Source organism: Sphaerodactylus townsendi, linkage group LG06 (assembly GCF_021028975.2).
Source record: "Sphaerodactylus townsendi isolate TG3544 linkage group LG06, MPM_Stown_v2.3, whole genome shotgun sequence".
Lineage (NCBI taxonomy): Eukaryota > Metazoa > Chordata > Lepidosauria > Squamata > Sphaerodactylidae > Sphaerodactylus > Sphaerodactylus townsendi.
In genome coordinates, this window is record NC_059430.1 from 399,769 (window position 1) to 416,152 (window position 16,384).

A 16,384-nucleotide genomic window follows, 5' to 3' on the forward strand; every position below is an offset into this window, starting at 1 on the left:
CAGAGTGGCAAGATGCACAGGCCAGCGGTGGGAGCAAAGACGGGCTTTTCCCTCCTCCGGCAGCCCTTGAAATGGTGCACCAAACCCCCCCACAATTAGCCCCTTCCCCGGCATTCCACGCACACCTTAACCGAATGCAAAAGAAAAGAAACAATTAAAGCATGAGTGGGGCGTTTCTGAACAAAAGACGACAAGGCTAAACGGAACAGGAGTCGGCCGGAGTTTCAGCACCAGTAATCTCAAAATCAACACATGGAACAATGCAGAGAAAGAGAAAGTCAACCTGCGGAGTTCCCAAACCAGACCAAAGCACATCAAGGAGATCGCTTTGTTTCCTTTTGAAGCAAGGAATAAGAACAAGCCAGCTGGGTCAGACCAGAGTCCATCTAGTCCAGCACTCTGCTACTCGCAGTGGCCCACCAGGTGCCTCTGGGAGCTCACGTGCAGGAGGTGAAAGCATGTCATAGAACTATGAAACAAACTAAAAGCTTCGACCATAGAGAGTCGCCACTTATTTTTGATCAGAATATCTGTATCAAAATAAGACGTAATCCCCACGGTCATTTGACAGAGTCCACAAACACTGAAAAGGGGGTTAAACGGGGCTGTATTCTTGCACCCCTCCTTTTAAATATTTATATAAATGATTTGGTCCCTTTCTGAATAAATTAGTTCCATCCTCCAAAAATAATAGAGAAACATATTCCCCTCTTATTGTATGCTGACAATACCATTTTACTTTCCAGGACCCTCATCAGGTTTAGGAGGGTGCTCCAGGCGTTTGCCCGGTATTGTCTTGAGAATTAAGAACATAAGAACATAAGAACTAGCCTGCTGGATCAGACCAGAGTCCATCTAGTCCAGCACTCTGCTACTCGCAGTGGCCCACCAGGAGCCTTTGGGAGCTCACAGGCAGGAGGTGAAAGCAATGGCCTCCGGTTGCTGCTGCTGCTCCCGATCACCTGGTCTGCTAAGGCATTTGCAACCTCAGATCAAGGAGGATCAAGATTGGGAGCCATAGATCGACTTCTCCCCCATAAATCTGTCCAAGCCCCTTTGAAAGCTATCCAGGTTAGTGGCCATCACCACCTCCTGTGGCAGCCTATTCCAAACACCAATCACATGTTGCGTGAAGAAGTGTTTCCTTTTATTAGTCCTAATTCTTCCCCCCAGCATTTTCAATGGATGCCCCCTGGTTCTAGTATTGTGAGAAAGAGAGAAAAATTTCTCTCTGTCAACAATTTCTACCCCATGCATAATTTTATAGACTTCAATCATATCCCCCCTCCGACGTCTCCTCTCCAAACTAAAGAGTCCCAAACGCTGCAGCCTCTCCTCATAAGGAAGGTGCTCCAGTCCCTCAATCATCCTCGTTGCCCCTCTCTGCACTTTTTCTATCTCTTCGATATCCTTTTTGAGATGTGGCGACCAGAACTGAACACAGTCCTCCTATTGCGGTCGCACCACGGCTTTATATAAGGGCATGACAATCCTTGCAGTTTTATGATCAACTCCTTTCCTAATGATCCCCAGCATAGAGTTTGCCTTTTTCACAGCTGCCATGCATTGAGTCGACATTCCCATGGAACTATCAACTAAGACGCCCAAATCCCTTTCCTGAGATTGTCTTGAGATCAATTATTCCATGAGGAAAACTATGGTATTTACCTTCAGGAAATAAACTGATAAGACACACTGGTCTCACAACTAGTTGAGTAGAACAGTATTACCTTTAAATACAAACATGTCCCAATTAGAGCTAGCAGCCTCTGGATAGGGCCTGGCATTCTCACAGAATTACAACCGACCTCCAGATGACAGAGTCTAAAAGCATAGAGTCTAAAAGCAACAGAAATCCTAGAGCAGTGGTGGTGAACCTATGGCACGGGTGCCAGAGGTGGCACTCAGAGCCCTCTCTGTGGGCACGCGCAAACAGAGTGCCCCCCCCCCCAACACACACATCTAGGCTGGCCTGGGCCGCTAGGCTCGATTATTAGCATTAAACCTAAGACCTAGTTTTGGGGAAGCAGTGTAGGTAACCCTGTTAAGCGCTGTTAAACCCCACTGATTTTCATGCCAAGAACTAAAGCGCGATCCTTTACCTGGGAGTGAGCTCGGTTGCTGGAAATGGGGCTTGCTTCTGAGTAAACCCTCTTAGGGTCGTGATTCACCCGTTGGAAGAGTTGCGCAGTTGCTTCAAAGCCAAGCCACTGACTACCACCAAGCTTACTCCTGAGTAACGCACGCCTCGGAGCCAACCGTTTTTTCTAAACGAAAACCTCAGCATTCAGGTCAAATTGCCGGGTTGGCACTTCGCGATAAATAAGCGGGTTTGGGGTTGCAATTTGGGCACTCGGTCTCGAAAAGGTTTGCCATCACTGTCCTAGAGTGTCGTCATATTTCTATTCCTATTGAGCTCCCTCTTCTCTTAAAACTCCACCATGCCCAGGCGCTGTTCCCAAATCTCCAGAAACGTCTCAAGATGGAAACATTGGGCCCAGCGGATTGTACTTACAGTTCCCGGCCTTGTGAAGTCTATGCTATGCACCACGCTCTGCATCATCTGGTTGCTAAACAAACGGACGCAGACACTCTGCAGATCTTCTGGGGTGATCTACAAGAGGGAGACAAACCAAGCCGGTGGAAAAACAGATCATTCTCTTTGATCTCAACCAGTTGCTTGCAGAAGAAACACCATCCCAGGAGACGCCAAAACCTCATAGCCGCTGGGCATAAGGCCTCCTGAGACCTGGATAGATGAGCTCGAGGAACAGTAATGCTTTAGATTCCAACACATTTTTCATGTGGAGGGGTTCAGCTCGGAGAACCGTTGCTTTGCGCTCGTTTGCAAAGAGAACAAGTCTGGGACCGATTCTTTTCTCCTGGATTATGTACAGAACAGTTGCAGACAAGTGGATTCACTTTGCCCTTTGTCCTATTCAGAAACTTATAGGAAATTAAAAGGTCAACTATTGGATAGAGAGTTCTCTACCTTAATCACCGCAGCTAAGAAAACGTGCTCCCCCCTGTATCTTTCTCTCCCATTTGAATGGGGCCACTTGGCACACTACCTGTATTGCTTAATAAACCCTGCTCAAAGGAGAGCCATAATGCTCGCCAGGTTTAATGTTATGCCTTCTGCCTTGTTGCATGGCAGATTTAAGAAGCAAGAAAAGGCTAAAAGATTGTGCCCGTGTAACGATGGCTCAGTTGAATCTCTGGCCCACCAATTACTACACTGTCTCGGATTCAAGGAAATCAGATCCAAGTATGTGAATTTTACTCCTTTACATTTACCCCATCTCCCCGACTTAACTAGATTACACTACTTGTTGGACAACCCTGATCCTTCTCTCTGTATGATAGTGGCGGACTTTCTCCTGGAAATTACTAAACGCCAGTAGATTTCCTTCGACTTAACATGTATTTCCTGTATTGTATATGCTTTTTAATCCGTTTTTTATTATTGTCGTACTGCTGTCTATGCCAATAAAGGCTTGCTTCTAAAAAAGTTGCAGACAAAAGAAACGGTCTTGGTGCACCTTAAAAGACAAACACACTGGTCATAACTGCTTTTCTGAGCCAGAGTCCACTTCAAGAGATGCACGAACAGCTACCTCCAAGTGTAGATGCAGAAGAGGGGAGAGGTTAAGGGTACAGCGATGTCGAAAAGGTTGGGAAACACTGGTCTAGATTGAGGGAAGGAATTGAACCACTCTGAGCTGCACTGGTCAGACTTCACCTAGCGTGCTGTGTTCAGTTCTGGGCACCGCAATTTAAGAAGGATATTGACAAGCTGGAAGATGTCCAGAGGAGGGCAACCAAAACGGTCAAAGGTCTGGAATCCATGCCCTGCGAGGAGAGACTTAGGGATGCTTAGTCTGGAGAAGCAAAGGGAGACATGATAATTGTATTGTCGAAGGCTTTCACGGCCGGAATCACTGGGGTGCTGTGTGGTTTCCGGGCTGTATGGCCATGTTCTAGCAGCATTCTCTCCTGACGTTTTGCCTGCATCTGTGGCTGGCATCTTCAGAGGATCTGGACACAGAATACCACCTGAAAACACAGAAGTCTGACGTAGTGGTTGTCAGAGTGGTCCAGAATTTCTGTGTTTTCAGGTGGTATTCTGGGTCCAGATCCTGTGAAGATGCCAGCCACAGATGCAGGCGAAACGTCAGGAGAGAATGCTGCTAGAACATGGCCATACAGCCCGGAAACCACACAGCACCCCATGATAACTGTGTTTAAATATTTGAAGGGATGTCATATTGGAGCAAGCTTATTTCCTGTGGCTCCAGAGACTGGCACCAGGAGTCATGGGTTCAAGGTGCAGGAAAAGAGATTCCACCTAAACATCAGGAAGAACTTTCTGACTGTCAGGGCTGTTCGACAGTTGAATTCACTGCCTCAGAGGGTGGTAGAGTCTCCGTCTTTGGAGGTTTTTAAACAGAGCCTGGTTGGCCATCTGTTGGGAGTGCTTTGCATGGCAGGGGGTTAGACTTGATGGCCCTGGTGGTCTCTCCCAACTCTTATGATTCTATGAAGTGAATGAAGTAAGATTTCTGAGCATCTCAGTTCTGAATGTCTGATTTGTGTCCATCTGTTTTCTTGCATAAAGACATCTGACCATGGCCAGTGCAAATGGCAGAAAGGCATTTTTGGAGCAGGACAGCACATATATCAGTGGTGGCGAACCTATGGCACGGGTGCCAGAGGTGGCACTCAGAGCCCTCTCTGTGGGCACGCGCGCACAGAGTTCGTCATGTGGGGGGAGCAGAAAATCACCTCCCCCACATATCTAGGCTGGCCTTGCTTCTGAGTAAACCCTCCTAGGGTCGTGATTCACCCGTTCAAAGCGTTGCACGGTTGCTTCACCAAGCTTACTCCCAAGTAACGCGCGCCTTGGAGCAAACAGTTTTTTCTAAACTAAAACCTTAGTATTCAGGTTAAATTGCCATGTTGGCACTTTGCAATAAATAAGTGGGTTTTGGGTTGCAATTTGGGCACTCGGTCCAAAAAGGTTCGCCATCACTGACATATATAGTGTTGATTAGATTCATAGGTAACCCCCAGGTCTTGGGGGTTAGCACACAAGCTAACTTGGCCTGTTTGGACTATGATTTATTTTGTCAGTTTGTGTACCTTCCTGATTGTTCTCTGGGATCCAGATTCCATAGCCTAAGCTATGGGGCTACTAGAGAAGTTATCTTTGCCATGGGATGAAGAAAAGCCACTGGGCTTTGTGATCTTTCCTGGCACTAGAGCTTTATTGTTCTACCAAGCAAGATTTTTTAAATGTAGCTGGATGCCATATCATTTCCAATGCCTCTAAATCCTGAAGCTCAACTAGACAACGCCACCACCTGGTCAGATCCAGGAAGAAAAAGCAAACAGTTCAACAAAATGATTCTAGTGCATCTCAGGATGGAAGCAGATGCCGTTTCAGCAAAGCGTGATCCCAAACTCTTGTTTGCCAAGTTAATACAAAGGCGGGAGAGCAGAGGACAGAACGGAGGGAACTTTTTCCCCTCTGGCTCCAACACTTACATAAGAACATAAGAACGACCCAGCTGGATCAGACCAGAGTCCATCTAGTCCAGCACTCTGCTACTCGCAGTGGCCCACCAGGTGCCTTTGTGAGCTCACAGGCAGGAGGTGAAAGCAACGGCCTTCTGCTGCTGCTCCCCAGCACCTGGTCTGCTAAGGCATTTGCAACCTCAGATCAAGGAGGGTCAAGATTGGTAGCCAATCCGTTTCAAAGCTCCTCTAGAGGAAAAAGAAATTAGAAATGGACAAGTGGGAACCCACAAGGACAAACATGACCACGGGGTTTCCCCCTGTGCCCCCTTTCGAATCCTGCACACACATCTCAACAAGCTACAGTGGAGCCTGATCAAGAACACATAATAATAATAATAATAATAATAATAATAATAATAATAATAATAATAATAATAATAATAATAATAATAATAATAATAATAATAAGAAGAAGAAGAAGAAGAAGAAGAAGAAGAAGAAGAAGAAGAATGTATTGTCGAAGGCTTTCACGGCCGGAATCACCTGGGTGCTGTGTGGTTTCCGGGCTGTATGGCCGTGTTCTAGCAGCATTCTCTCCTGACGTTTCGCCTGCATCTGTGGCTGGCATCTTCAGAGGATCTGAAAGAGGATCTGAGGTTCCTCTGAAGATGCCAGCCACAGATGCAGGCAAAACGTCAGGAGAGAATGCTGCTAGAACACGGCCATACAGCCCGGAAACCACACAGCACCCAAATAATAATAATAATAATAATAATAATAATAATAATAATAATAATAATAATAATAGTAATAATAGTAATAATAGTAATAATAGTAATAATAGTAATAGTAATAGTAATAGTAATAGTAGTAATAGTAATAGTAATAGTAATAGTAATAATAATAGTAATTTATATCTCCCTCTCCTGTAGGAGACTCAAAGGGGCTGACAATCTCCTTGCCCTTCCCCCCTCACAACAAACACCCTGTGAGAGAGATCCGAGAAGCTGTGACTAGCCCAAGGTCACCCAGCTGGCGTGTGCAGGAGTGCCCAGGCTAATCTGAATTCCCCAGAGAAGCCTCCACAGCTCAAGCGGCAGAGTGGAGAATCAAACCCGGTTCCTCCAGTTTAGATACATGAGCTCTTAACCTCCTACGCCACTGCTGCTCCGGCGGTTCATTCAGTCCAGCATCCTGGGTCACACGGTTCATTCATTCATTCATTCATTCATTCATTCATTCATTCATTCATTCATTCATTCATTCATTCTACTCATTGACACCCACCCCACCTTTCTTCCCAAAGCAGCTTACATTATTCCTCTCTCCTCCATTTTATCCTCATAGCAACCCTGTGAGTCAGTGTGGTGTAGTTGTTGAGAGCAGTGGACTCTAATCTGGAGAACCGGGTTTGATTCCCCATTCCTCACCCTGAGTGGCAGACTCTTATCTGGTGGACTGAATTTGTTTCCCCGCTCCTACATATGAAGCCACCCAGGTGCCCTTGGGCTAGTCACAGTTCTCTCCAAACTCTCTCAGCCCCGCCTACCTCACAAGGTGACTGTGGAAGGGAAGAAGTTTGTAAGTTGCTTTGAGACTCCTTATGGTTGAGGAAAGTGGGGTATAAATCAAAATTCTTCTTCTTCTAGGCTAGGCTAAGAATATGCGACTGGTCACCCAACAAGCTACCATCGCACAAGTGGGGATTTGAACCCAAGTCTTCCAAATCCTAGCCCCGTGGTGGCGAACCTTTGGCACACCAGATGTTATGGACTACAATTCCCATCAGCCCAATTGGCCATGCTGGCAGGGGCTGATGGGAATTGTAGTCCATAACATCTGGAGTGCCAAAGGTTCGCCACCACTGTCCTAGCCTGACACTCTTAACCATGACATCTCACTGACTTGCCAACCAGTGGCCAACCAGTTATCCTGGAGGGTCAATGGACACGACACAGAGGCCAAGACTTTCAACAGACACGGCCTCCTATCACTGGTGTCCAGATGTTTAAATATGGAGTCTCCCTTTAGACTCCACGGCCAGCAGCCATTTATGGACTCCTCCCCCCCAAATCTGATTAATCCCCTCTTAAAACGATCCATGCTGATGGCTGTCGCTATCCCCTCTAGCAATGAATCTCACAATTTAATTACTTCTTCCATTCCAATTTAATTATTCCATAGCATAATCACTTGTTCAGCAAAGCAGCATTTCCTTTTGCCCATCCTTAATCTCACTGCCCGTGACATTCGCCGCATGACCCCCAGTTACAGCATCGTGGGAGAGAGAAAGACATTATCCCAAGCGTAATTTGATAAATCTTTATCACGTCCCTCCCTGCCACTAAACCAAAAAGGCCCAGATTTGTTGGGCTTTTCTCAAAGGAAAGGTGCTTTACAAAATCCTAATTTATCTTGGCCTCCTCCTTTCATACAAGTAGATTTTGCTGAAATTGAGGTTTGTGGTTTATTTACAATATAAAAAAAATCAGTTAAGAACATAAGAACTAGCCTGCTGGATCAGACCAGAGTCCATCTAGTCCGGCACTCTGCTACTCGCAATGGCCCACCAGGTGCCTTTGGGAGCTCACATGCAGGAGGTGAAAGCAATGGCCTTCTGCTGCTGCTGCTCCTGAGCACCTGGTCTGCTAAGGCATTTGCAATCTCAGGTCAAGGAGGATCAAGATTGGTAGCCATAGATTGACTTCTCCTCCATAAATCTGTCCAAGCCCTTTTTAAAGCTATCCAGGTTAGTGGCCATCACCACCTCCTGTGGCAGCATATTCCAAACACTAATCACACGTTGTGTGAAGAAGTGTTTCCTTTTATTAGTCCTAATTCTTCCCCCCCCAGCATTTTCAATGAATGCCCCCTGGTTCTAGTATTGTGAGAAAGAGAGAAAAATTTCTCTCTGTCGACATTTTCTACCTCATGCATAATTTTATAGACTTCAATCATATCCCCCCTCAGACGTCTCCTCTCCAAACTAAAGAGTCCCAAACGCTGCAGCCTCTCCTCATAAGGAAGGTGCTCCAGTCCCTCAATCATCCTCGTTGCCCTTCTCTGCACTTTTTCTATCTCTTCGATCTCCTTTTTGAGATGTGGCGACCAGAACTGAACACAGTACTCCAAGTGCGGTCGCACCACTGCTTTATATAAGGGCATGACAATCCTTGCAGTTTTAGTTTTACAGTTGTTATATCCCTTTAAAACAATCAAATTTAGATTCTTGGAATCAGAAGCACAAAATCTTTATACTGTGGCTTTTAAAACCTGTTCTCCGTTGGACTTGGGGATCCCAATTAAACTTGGCCAAACCAACGGCTGATTATTTTTACTTTCTTTAAAATCTGAATCACCAAAGGGCCTTTTCCCTGGCCAGATTCAATGCCATGCCATCTGCTCTCTTCTATAGAAGATGCCAAAATATTGCTTATGCAGGAAGTAGGATCCAAGCGAGCTGCCCCAAAACTGTACAAGCATACTTTCATTGATTGCCCGTTCTACAATGAAATTCAAGCAAAGTATATAAACCTCATTTTAAGACACGAGGGCCGAGTTTTCTGATATTTCCAAGACGATCGTCCTAGTCTCATCTTAGAAATGCACAAGAGTGTAGCTAAATTTCTGCAGGAAGCCATTAAGCTCCATCTTCCAAAGAAAGGGCACTAATTTTTACTTTGATCCTTTTTACAATTGTATTAACTTTTTAACTTCTTGCAACATTGTACTGTACGACTTCTTTTATCTGTTGGAAATCTCCATATATTTTAATTTTTTTGTATATTATATACTAATTCTTTAGAGTCTAGGTCAGTGCTGGCGAACCTTTTCGGACCGAGTGCCCAAATTGCAACCCAAAACCCACTTATTTATTGCAAAGTGCCAACATGGCAATTTAACATGAATACTGAAGTTTGAGTTTAGAAAAAAACGTTTGCTCCAAGGCGTGCGTTACTTGGGAGTAAGCTTGGTGAAGCAACTGCGCAACGCTTTGAACGGGTGAATCACGACCCTAGGAGGATTTACTCAGAAGCAAGGCCAGCCTAGATATGTGGGGGAGGCAATTTTCTGCTCCCCCCCCATGATGAACTCTGTGCGCACGTGCCCACAGAGAGGGCTCTGAGTGCCACCTCTGGCACCCATGCCATAGGTTCGCCACCACTGGTCTAGGTGCCAATAAAACCATTGGATTGGATTGGACATTTCTTATATTGTTCTATCATGTTCTCAAACACACTCCTTGCAATTCTGAAATGGCTTAAGATAAGATAGACCCATGGTGGAGAACCTTTGGCACTCCAGATGTTATGGACTACAATTCCCATCAGCCCCTGTCAGCATGGCCAATTGGCCATGCTGGCAGGGGCTGATGGAAATTGTAGTCCATAACATCTGGAGTGCCAAAGGTTTGGCACCACTGAGATAGACGATAAGATAAGATAAACTTTAATGTCACTGTGCACGCACAACGAAAATGCGAACATTCCCTGATGCACATTTCCGCAGTCCTCACACCCCATCTTCCACAATCCCCCTTCCACCCATCCCTACACAGTCACAGCCTCGTCAACGCAACACCGTAGAGTCGCGACAGCATGGCGACCTGGCTATTCCTAGCTCTCACACAGAATTTTTTAAAAAATTTAAATGAACAGAAACACTGTGCCACCTTAATGAACTTGAGTCCATACTTAAGCAACAGCAGGGGGCCCAACCTTTTTGTACCTGTGGGTATCTTTGAAATTCTGATACATGATGGTGGGCAGAAGTATACAATGGCAGCCACAGGAGGCAGAGCCAACTGTGAACTGTCTGGGAATGATTCCATGCATAATTCCAATAGTAAATCTTTAATGTTTCGGGCTGAAGTTGCTGTTTTTTTAGTAGGACACATTTTAAAATTAAACATATTATTTTTTACAAAATTCTTGCATAGGTACAGCTTTTGTTCACTTACCCTGTGAATACTCTTGTGTTGTGGTGGCAGCTGCTGCCAATCACACCTCCAGTGGCCAATTGAAAGCTCTGTTGGGCAAACACCCCCTGGCCCCACCCACTTTCTAAAAACATTCACAGGTGCCAGGAAAGGTGTTGGCAGGTGCTACTGTATCCCTGGGCACTGTATCCCTAATCGGGATCTCCAAGGGTACAGTCTGCTCTGTAATGACCCTGTGAGGTGGGGGGGCTGAGAGAGCTCCGAGAAGCTGTGACTAGCCCAAGGTCACCCAGCTGGCGTGTGTGGGAGTGCACAGGCTAATCTGAATTCCCCAGATAAGCCTCCACAGCTCAGGCGGCAGAGCTGGGAATCAAACCCGGTTCCTCCAGATTAGATACACGAGCTCTTAACCTCCCACGCCACTGCTGCTCCTTGCAGCGTGTAATACACACATGAGGCTCACAGATTCTCCCTTACCATTTTGCCGTTGACCGTGGCCTCCAGCGAATCCACCAGCTCAGCCGTGACCCCGATGAGATTGTGGTAGTCTGCCTGGATCTTGTTAAACCGCTTCAGGTAGGTCATAGTCTTGCGCTCGGACTCCACCAGCTGCTGATGAAGCTGCTGGAACATTTCTGCGGAAGGGGAGAAGAGAGGTGACTTGCCCTTTCTCCTTACAGATGGCAGGAAGAAACAGGCCACACCCGGCCCCTCCTTCCGAGTCCTGACCTGAATAGGGGCCCCGGGCTCCTGATAAAAACAGGGCTGCACTCCTCTTTCACTGTTGTTCACCCAGTGGTACTCTGTGCAGCCCCACATTGGGGAATGCTGAGGTGCAGGCTAGCCGTGGAACGTCTTCTTGTGAGCTTAGAAGCTTGCAAGAAGATGTTCACCGTGTGAATTAAGTAGGGATCAGTGCACACTGTACAATACACTGAGAAAGGATCACAGCCAGAGGTGGGATCCAGCAGGTTCTCACCAGTTCCCAAGAGTGGGTTACTAATTATTTGTGTGTGCCGAGAGGGGGTGACTAATTGGGTCTGCTTTTCCGTTAGAAATTCCATTAGGTCCAAAAATCATAAAGTCCTGTTGTTTCCTTTGTGGCTGGTTAGTGAAGGTAGAAAACGGGATAATTCTCCCTGTTGGGCTGTTTTAAAAACAAGTTTTAGAAATATGGTAAGGTTCCTTGTTTAAGGAAAGTACCCTTCTTTTGATTTCTAGAAACAAAATTAAGTATTTGAAAGTGTTAAGTATTTGACTGGCAGTCAATTAGAGGAGAAGTCGTTGTTTCTGTTGGCAGCAGACGATAGGACTTGCTATAATATGGGAGTTTAAATTACGGACAGAAAGATACCATCTGGAAATTAGGAACTTTTTTTACAGTAAGAGTTTTTTACAGTAACAGAGAAATTATTAATGCCCACGCACCGGAATGCCATACGCCCGGAATGCCCCAGTTTCTTGCTATTGGCGCTACGCCACAGTTTGAATCCCACCAGCACGGGAACCTGTTACTAAAATTTTTGGATCCCACCACCGATCACGGCAATTGCTGTCTACTTTCAGATGAAGTCTTGTTAGAAGTATAACGTGTCCAAATCCATAAACAATACAACAGTACCACAAGGTATCTGAAATACAGACGCTGATAACACCGATAAAAGTCCTGTGTAATACAAAGCAAAGATCCTGGGTAAAACAATGGAAATCCACTAAGCGAACCTGAATGTGTACCGGTCTCACACACACTTCAAGGCTAATGGAACATAAATTCCTTATGTCGGTGCTTCCAAAATGTGTAATGGTGTATGAACTGCAATGATTTGAAACCATCAGGGACTACAGTCCGCTCTGAAAACTCTGGCTGCTGCAAAATGGCCCGGACTGGCAGGTCCTGACGGTTTCAAACCACTTCCATTCCTACAAACGTTTGTGCATTTTGGGCCCAACAAAAAGAGTGGAGAAGCTGAATAAGTTCTCAAGACCCAGGAGATTGCCTGGGCTACTCTGCTGCATACTGATGGATTGCTGGGATGGATATCCTCTTTGATCCTCTTTGATCTGAGATTGCAAATGCCTTAACAGTCCAGGTGCTGGGGAGCAGCAGCAGCCGCAGAAGGCCATTGCTTTCACATCCTGCATGTGAGCTCCCAAAGGCACCTGGTGGGCCACTGCGAGTAGCAGAGAACTGGACCAGATGGACTCTGGTCTGATCCAGCTGGCTTGTTCTTATGTTCTTATAATATAGATGGGGTAAGTAACGGTCTTCTCATAGCATTGATTAAATAAGAACATAAGAACAAGCCGGAGTCCATCTAGTCCAGCTCTCTGCTACTCGCAGTGGCCCACCAGATGCCTTTGGGAGCTCACATGCAGGAGGTGAAAGCAATGGCCTTCTGCGGCTGTTGCTCCCGAGCACCTGGTCTGTTAAAGCATTTGCAACCTCAGATCAAGGAGGATCAAGATTGGTAGCCAGAGATCGACTTCTCCTCCATAAATCGGTCCAAGCCCCTTTTAAAGCTATCCAGGTGAGTGGCCATCACCACCTCCTGTGGCCGCATATTCCAAACACCAATCACACGTTGCGTGAAGAAGTGTTTCCTTTTATTAGTCCTAATTCTTCCCCCCAGCATTTTCAATGGATGCCCCCTGGTTCTAGTATTGTGAGATCACCTTAGAGCAGGGGTGGGCAATTATTTTTTCCATGGGGCCGCATAAGAAACAGAAAATATTGTGGAGGGCCGGGCCAAAAGGCAGGGGGGCGAGGCGCTTTTGAAAGCCCCGCAGAAGCCGGCAGCCAAGGCAACCAGCTTCTGCGGGGTTTGCAAAGACGCCTCGCTCCCCAGCACGGCACGGGGGGCCAGTCAGGGTCATCCGGTGGGCCGGATGTGGCCCGCGGGCCGTATAATGCCCAGGTCTGCCTTAGAGTGACCCAGTGGGGATTAGCTAGCCCCATTCCCAGTCAGGCCCACTTCAGGGAGAAGTACAGCAGAACCGCCTTCCTGGTGAGGCTTGTGTTGAAGCAGCGGATTTACTCGGAGTAGACCGCCTTGCAGGACTCAAAGTAGACAAGAACTGACAGTCACACAGTCACCAGCGCAGTTCCATTTATTGCTATCTACTGACAAAGATTTTGCTCATCTAAACACATGTTCTGACAGCTTGATACACAAGATGGATCCCAAAACCCTTGGAGAAGCATCCCTTTTGTGTCTTGCCGTCTTTGGCCCCTGTGCCATCCTGGCACCCCTTAAGCAAGGGCAGAGTTTCAATTCCTTACACAGCAGTTGGAAACTCCATAAATTCTGAACTAAAAGCCCACGCTGCTGGCGGCCGCTTCAGCTAGTGATTCAACCAGGTGATAAACGGGCACAAGAGAGGCACTTGCTCAATTTTGTAGCGCCCAGAATTAATGCCAAGAGAGAACATAAGAACTAGCCTGCTGAATCAGACCAGAGTCCATCTAGTCGAGCTCTCTGCTACTCGCAGTGGCCCACCAGGTGCCTTTGGGAGCTCACGTGCAGGAGGTGAAAGCAAGGGCCTTCTGCTGCTGCTGCTGCTCCCGAGCACCTGGTCTGCTAAGGCATTTGCAATCTGAGATCAAGGAGGACCAAGATTGGTAGCCAGAGATCGACTTCTCCTCCATAAATCTGTCCAAGCCCCTTTTAAAGCTATCCAGGTGAGTGGCCATCACCACCTCCTGTGTCAGAATATTCCAAACACCAATCACCCGTTGCGTGAAGAAGTGTTTCCTTTTATTAGTCCTAATTCTTCCCCCCAGCATTTTCAATGGATGCCCCCTGGTTCTAGTATTGTGAGAAAGAGAGAGAAATTTCTCTCTGTCAACATTTTCTACCCCATGACTGTCATCACCCAACAAACCAGACCAGGGGAAGGGAGAGTTTATTCTGTCCCCTTCCGACTACATCACCACACTGAGGCTGAAACAAAAACATGAAGGGGGAGGCGGCGAAATGCCTGCTTCTAAAACACAACTTGACAATTTAATGGTCTTCCTAGAACATTCTGTCCCAAAGCAATGTTTGCAACGGTTAAGGCAGAACGGACCAAGGAGACTTCCCTGGGGAACTTGGAGGCAAAAGATCCACAGGAGCCAACTGAAGAAGCAGAAGAAGAAGAAGAAGCAGAAGAAGAAGAAGAAGAAGAAGAAGAAGAAGAAGAAGAAGAAGAAGAAGAAGAAGAAGAAGAAGAAGAAGAAGAAGAAGCAGAAGAAGAAGAAGAAGAAGAAGAAGAAGCAGAAGAAGCAGAAGCAGAAGCAGAAGCAGAAGAAGAAGAAGAAGAAGAAGAGGAGGAGGAGGAGGAGGAGGAGGAGGAGGAGTTTGGATTTATATCCCCCCTTTCTCTCCTGTAGGAGACTCAAAGGGGCTGACAATCTCCTTGCCCTTCCCCCTCACAACAAATACCCTGTGAGGTAGGTGGGGATGAGAGAGCTCCGAGAAGCTGTGACTACCCCAAGGTCACCCAGCTGGCCTGTGTGGGAATGTACAGATAAGCCTCCACAGCTCAGGCGGCAGAGGGGAGAATCAAACCCGGTTCCTCCAGATTAGATACACGAGCTCTTAACCTCCTACGCCACTGCTGCTCTCTTTACTTAAGGATATTTGGACAGACTCCATTGCTTTCTTTCTGCAACTTCATTTCACGGAGGTTTCTACTCAAGGACCCAAGATCACCCAGTAAGCCTCATGTGGAGGAGCGGGGAATCAAACCAGATTCTCCAGATTAGAGTCCATCACTCTCAATCGCTACACCACGCTGGCTCTCAAAAGTAGGCTTACTGAGTGCTTAAACACGGGAAAAAACCTCAACAAGGAAGGCCCGTTCCTGATATCGAGGATGTTCAATGCCAACTTTAGGCACTCTTGGGCCCCTTCCGCACACGCAAAATAATGCGTTTTCAAACCACTTTCACAACTGTTTGCAAGTAGATTTTGCTATTCCGCAAAGCTTCAAAGAGCACTGAAAGCAGTTTGAAAGTGCATTATTCTGCATGTGCGGAATGAGCCTAGGAGAGACAGAGGGAATGACAGGAGGAACGCAGTTCCCACAAGAGTAGCATCAGCAAAGGCAGTCACACATAGGCCCTTTCCGCAAATGCCATCTAACGGGGTATAACAACGGGGTATAACCCGTTGTGGGCGGAAGCTTTGCCAGTTCCCGTCCCTGGATTGGGTCTGCCCCAGTTTTTCTGCCTCAACCTGGCGTAAACGAGAATTGCGCTATCAGCGATTCTTTTCAGAAAGGCCGGGTTGGAGACCGGCACCAATCAAACAACCCCACAAGGGAGACGCCTTACTCGGCCACGCCTGATTTGTTTCGTCCTCCCCGCCCATCTCCTGCTTGGCCCCACAGGAGAGCTCGCATGTCCAGAGACGTCTGTATGGGTACTAACCTTTAAGGCTTTGCGCGGCCTGGGACCCTCATACCTCCGGGACCGCCTTACCCCATATGTCCCTACACAGCCTCTGCATTCGGCAGAGGCCAATTTACTGGTGGCTCCCGCCCCCTCAATGACACGGCTGGCCTCCACCCGGGCCAGGGCTTTTACGGCCCTGGCCCCTGCCTGGTGGAACACTCTTCCTCCAGCTGTCCGGGCCCTGCGGGGTCTTGGAGAGTTCCGCAGGGCCTGTAAGACCGAGTTGTTCCGCCGGGCCTTTGGGGAAGCCAGCCGCTGATGGTGTGCGCCCTTTTTGTCTCTCCCTTTTAACATTCTGGGAACTTGTGACATCTAGATTTACCGTCCCCCTCTCTGGTAGAGCTTTATTGATAGTTTTAATGCTGGACGCCAAGTAGTTTTGTAGAACGCTGTAATTTTATGTTTTATGTTTGATGATGTTATTTAATGATATATTATTTATTATTGCTATTGTTGTTGTGTAACATTATCCTGTTGTTCACCGCCCA

At 47.0% G+C, this 16,384-nt stretch overlaps 1 protein-coding gene across 2 annotated transcripts in view; it reads right to left on the minus strand.

Annotated features, from left to right (window-relative positions):
• The window catches only part of ARMC9 (armadillo repeat containing 9), a 127,669-nt gene that overhangs the window by 88,413 nt on the left and 22,872 nt on the right, over positions 1–16,384 (minus strand). For both annotated transcript variants that reach the window (XM_048502029.1, XM_048502028.1), the window contains exons 8-9: positions 10,937–11,094; positions 2,516–2,614 (exon numbers count right to left, since the gene is read on the minus strand). In XM_048502029.1, coding sequence (XP_048357986.1) covers positions 2,516–2,614; positions 10,937–11,094 — 257 coding nt within the window. The remainder of the gene's footprint in view (positions 1–2,515; positions 2,615–10,936; positions 11,095–16,384) is intronic.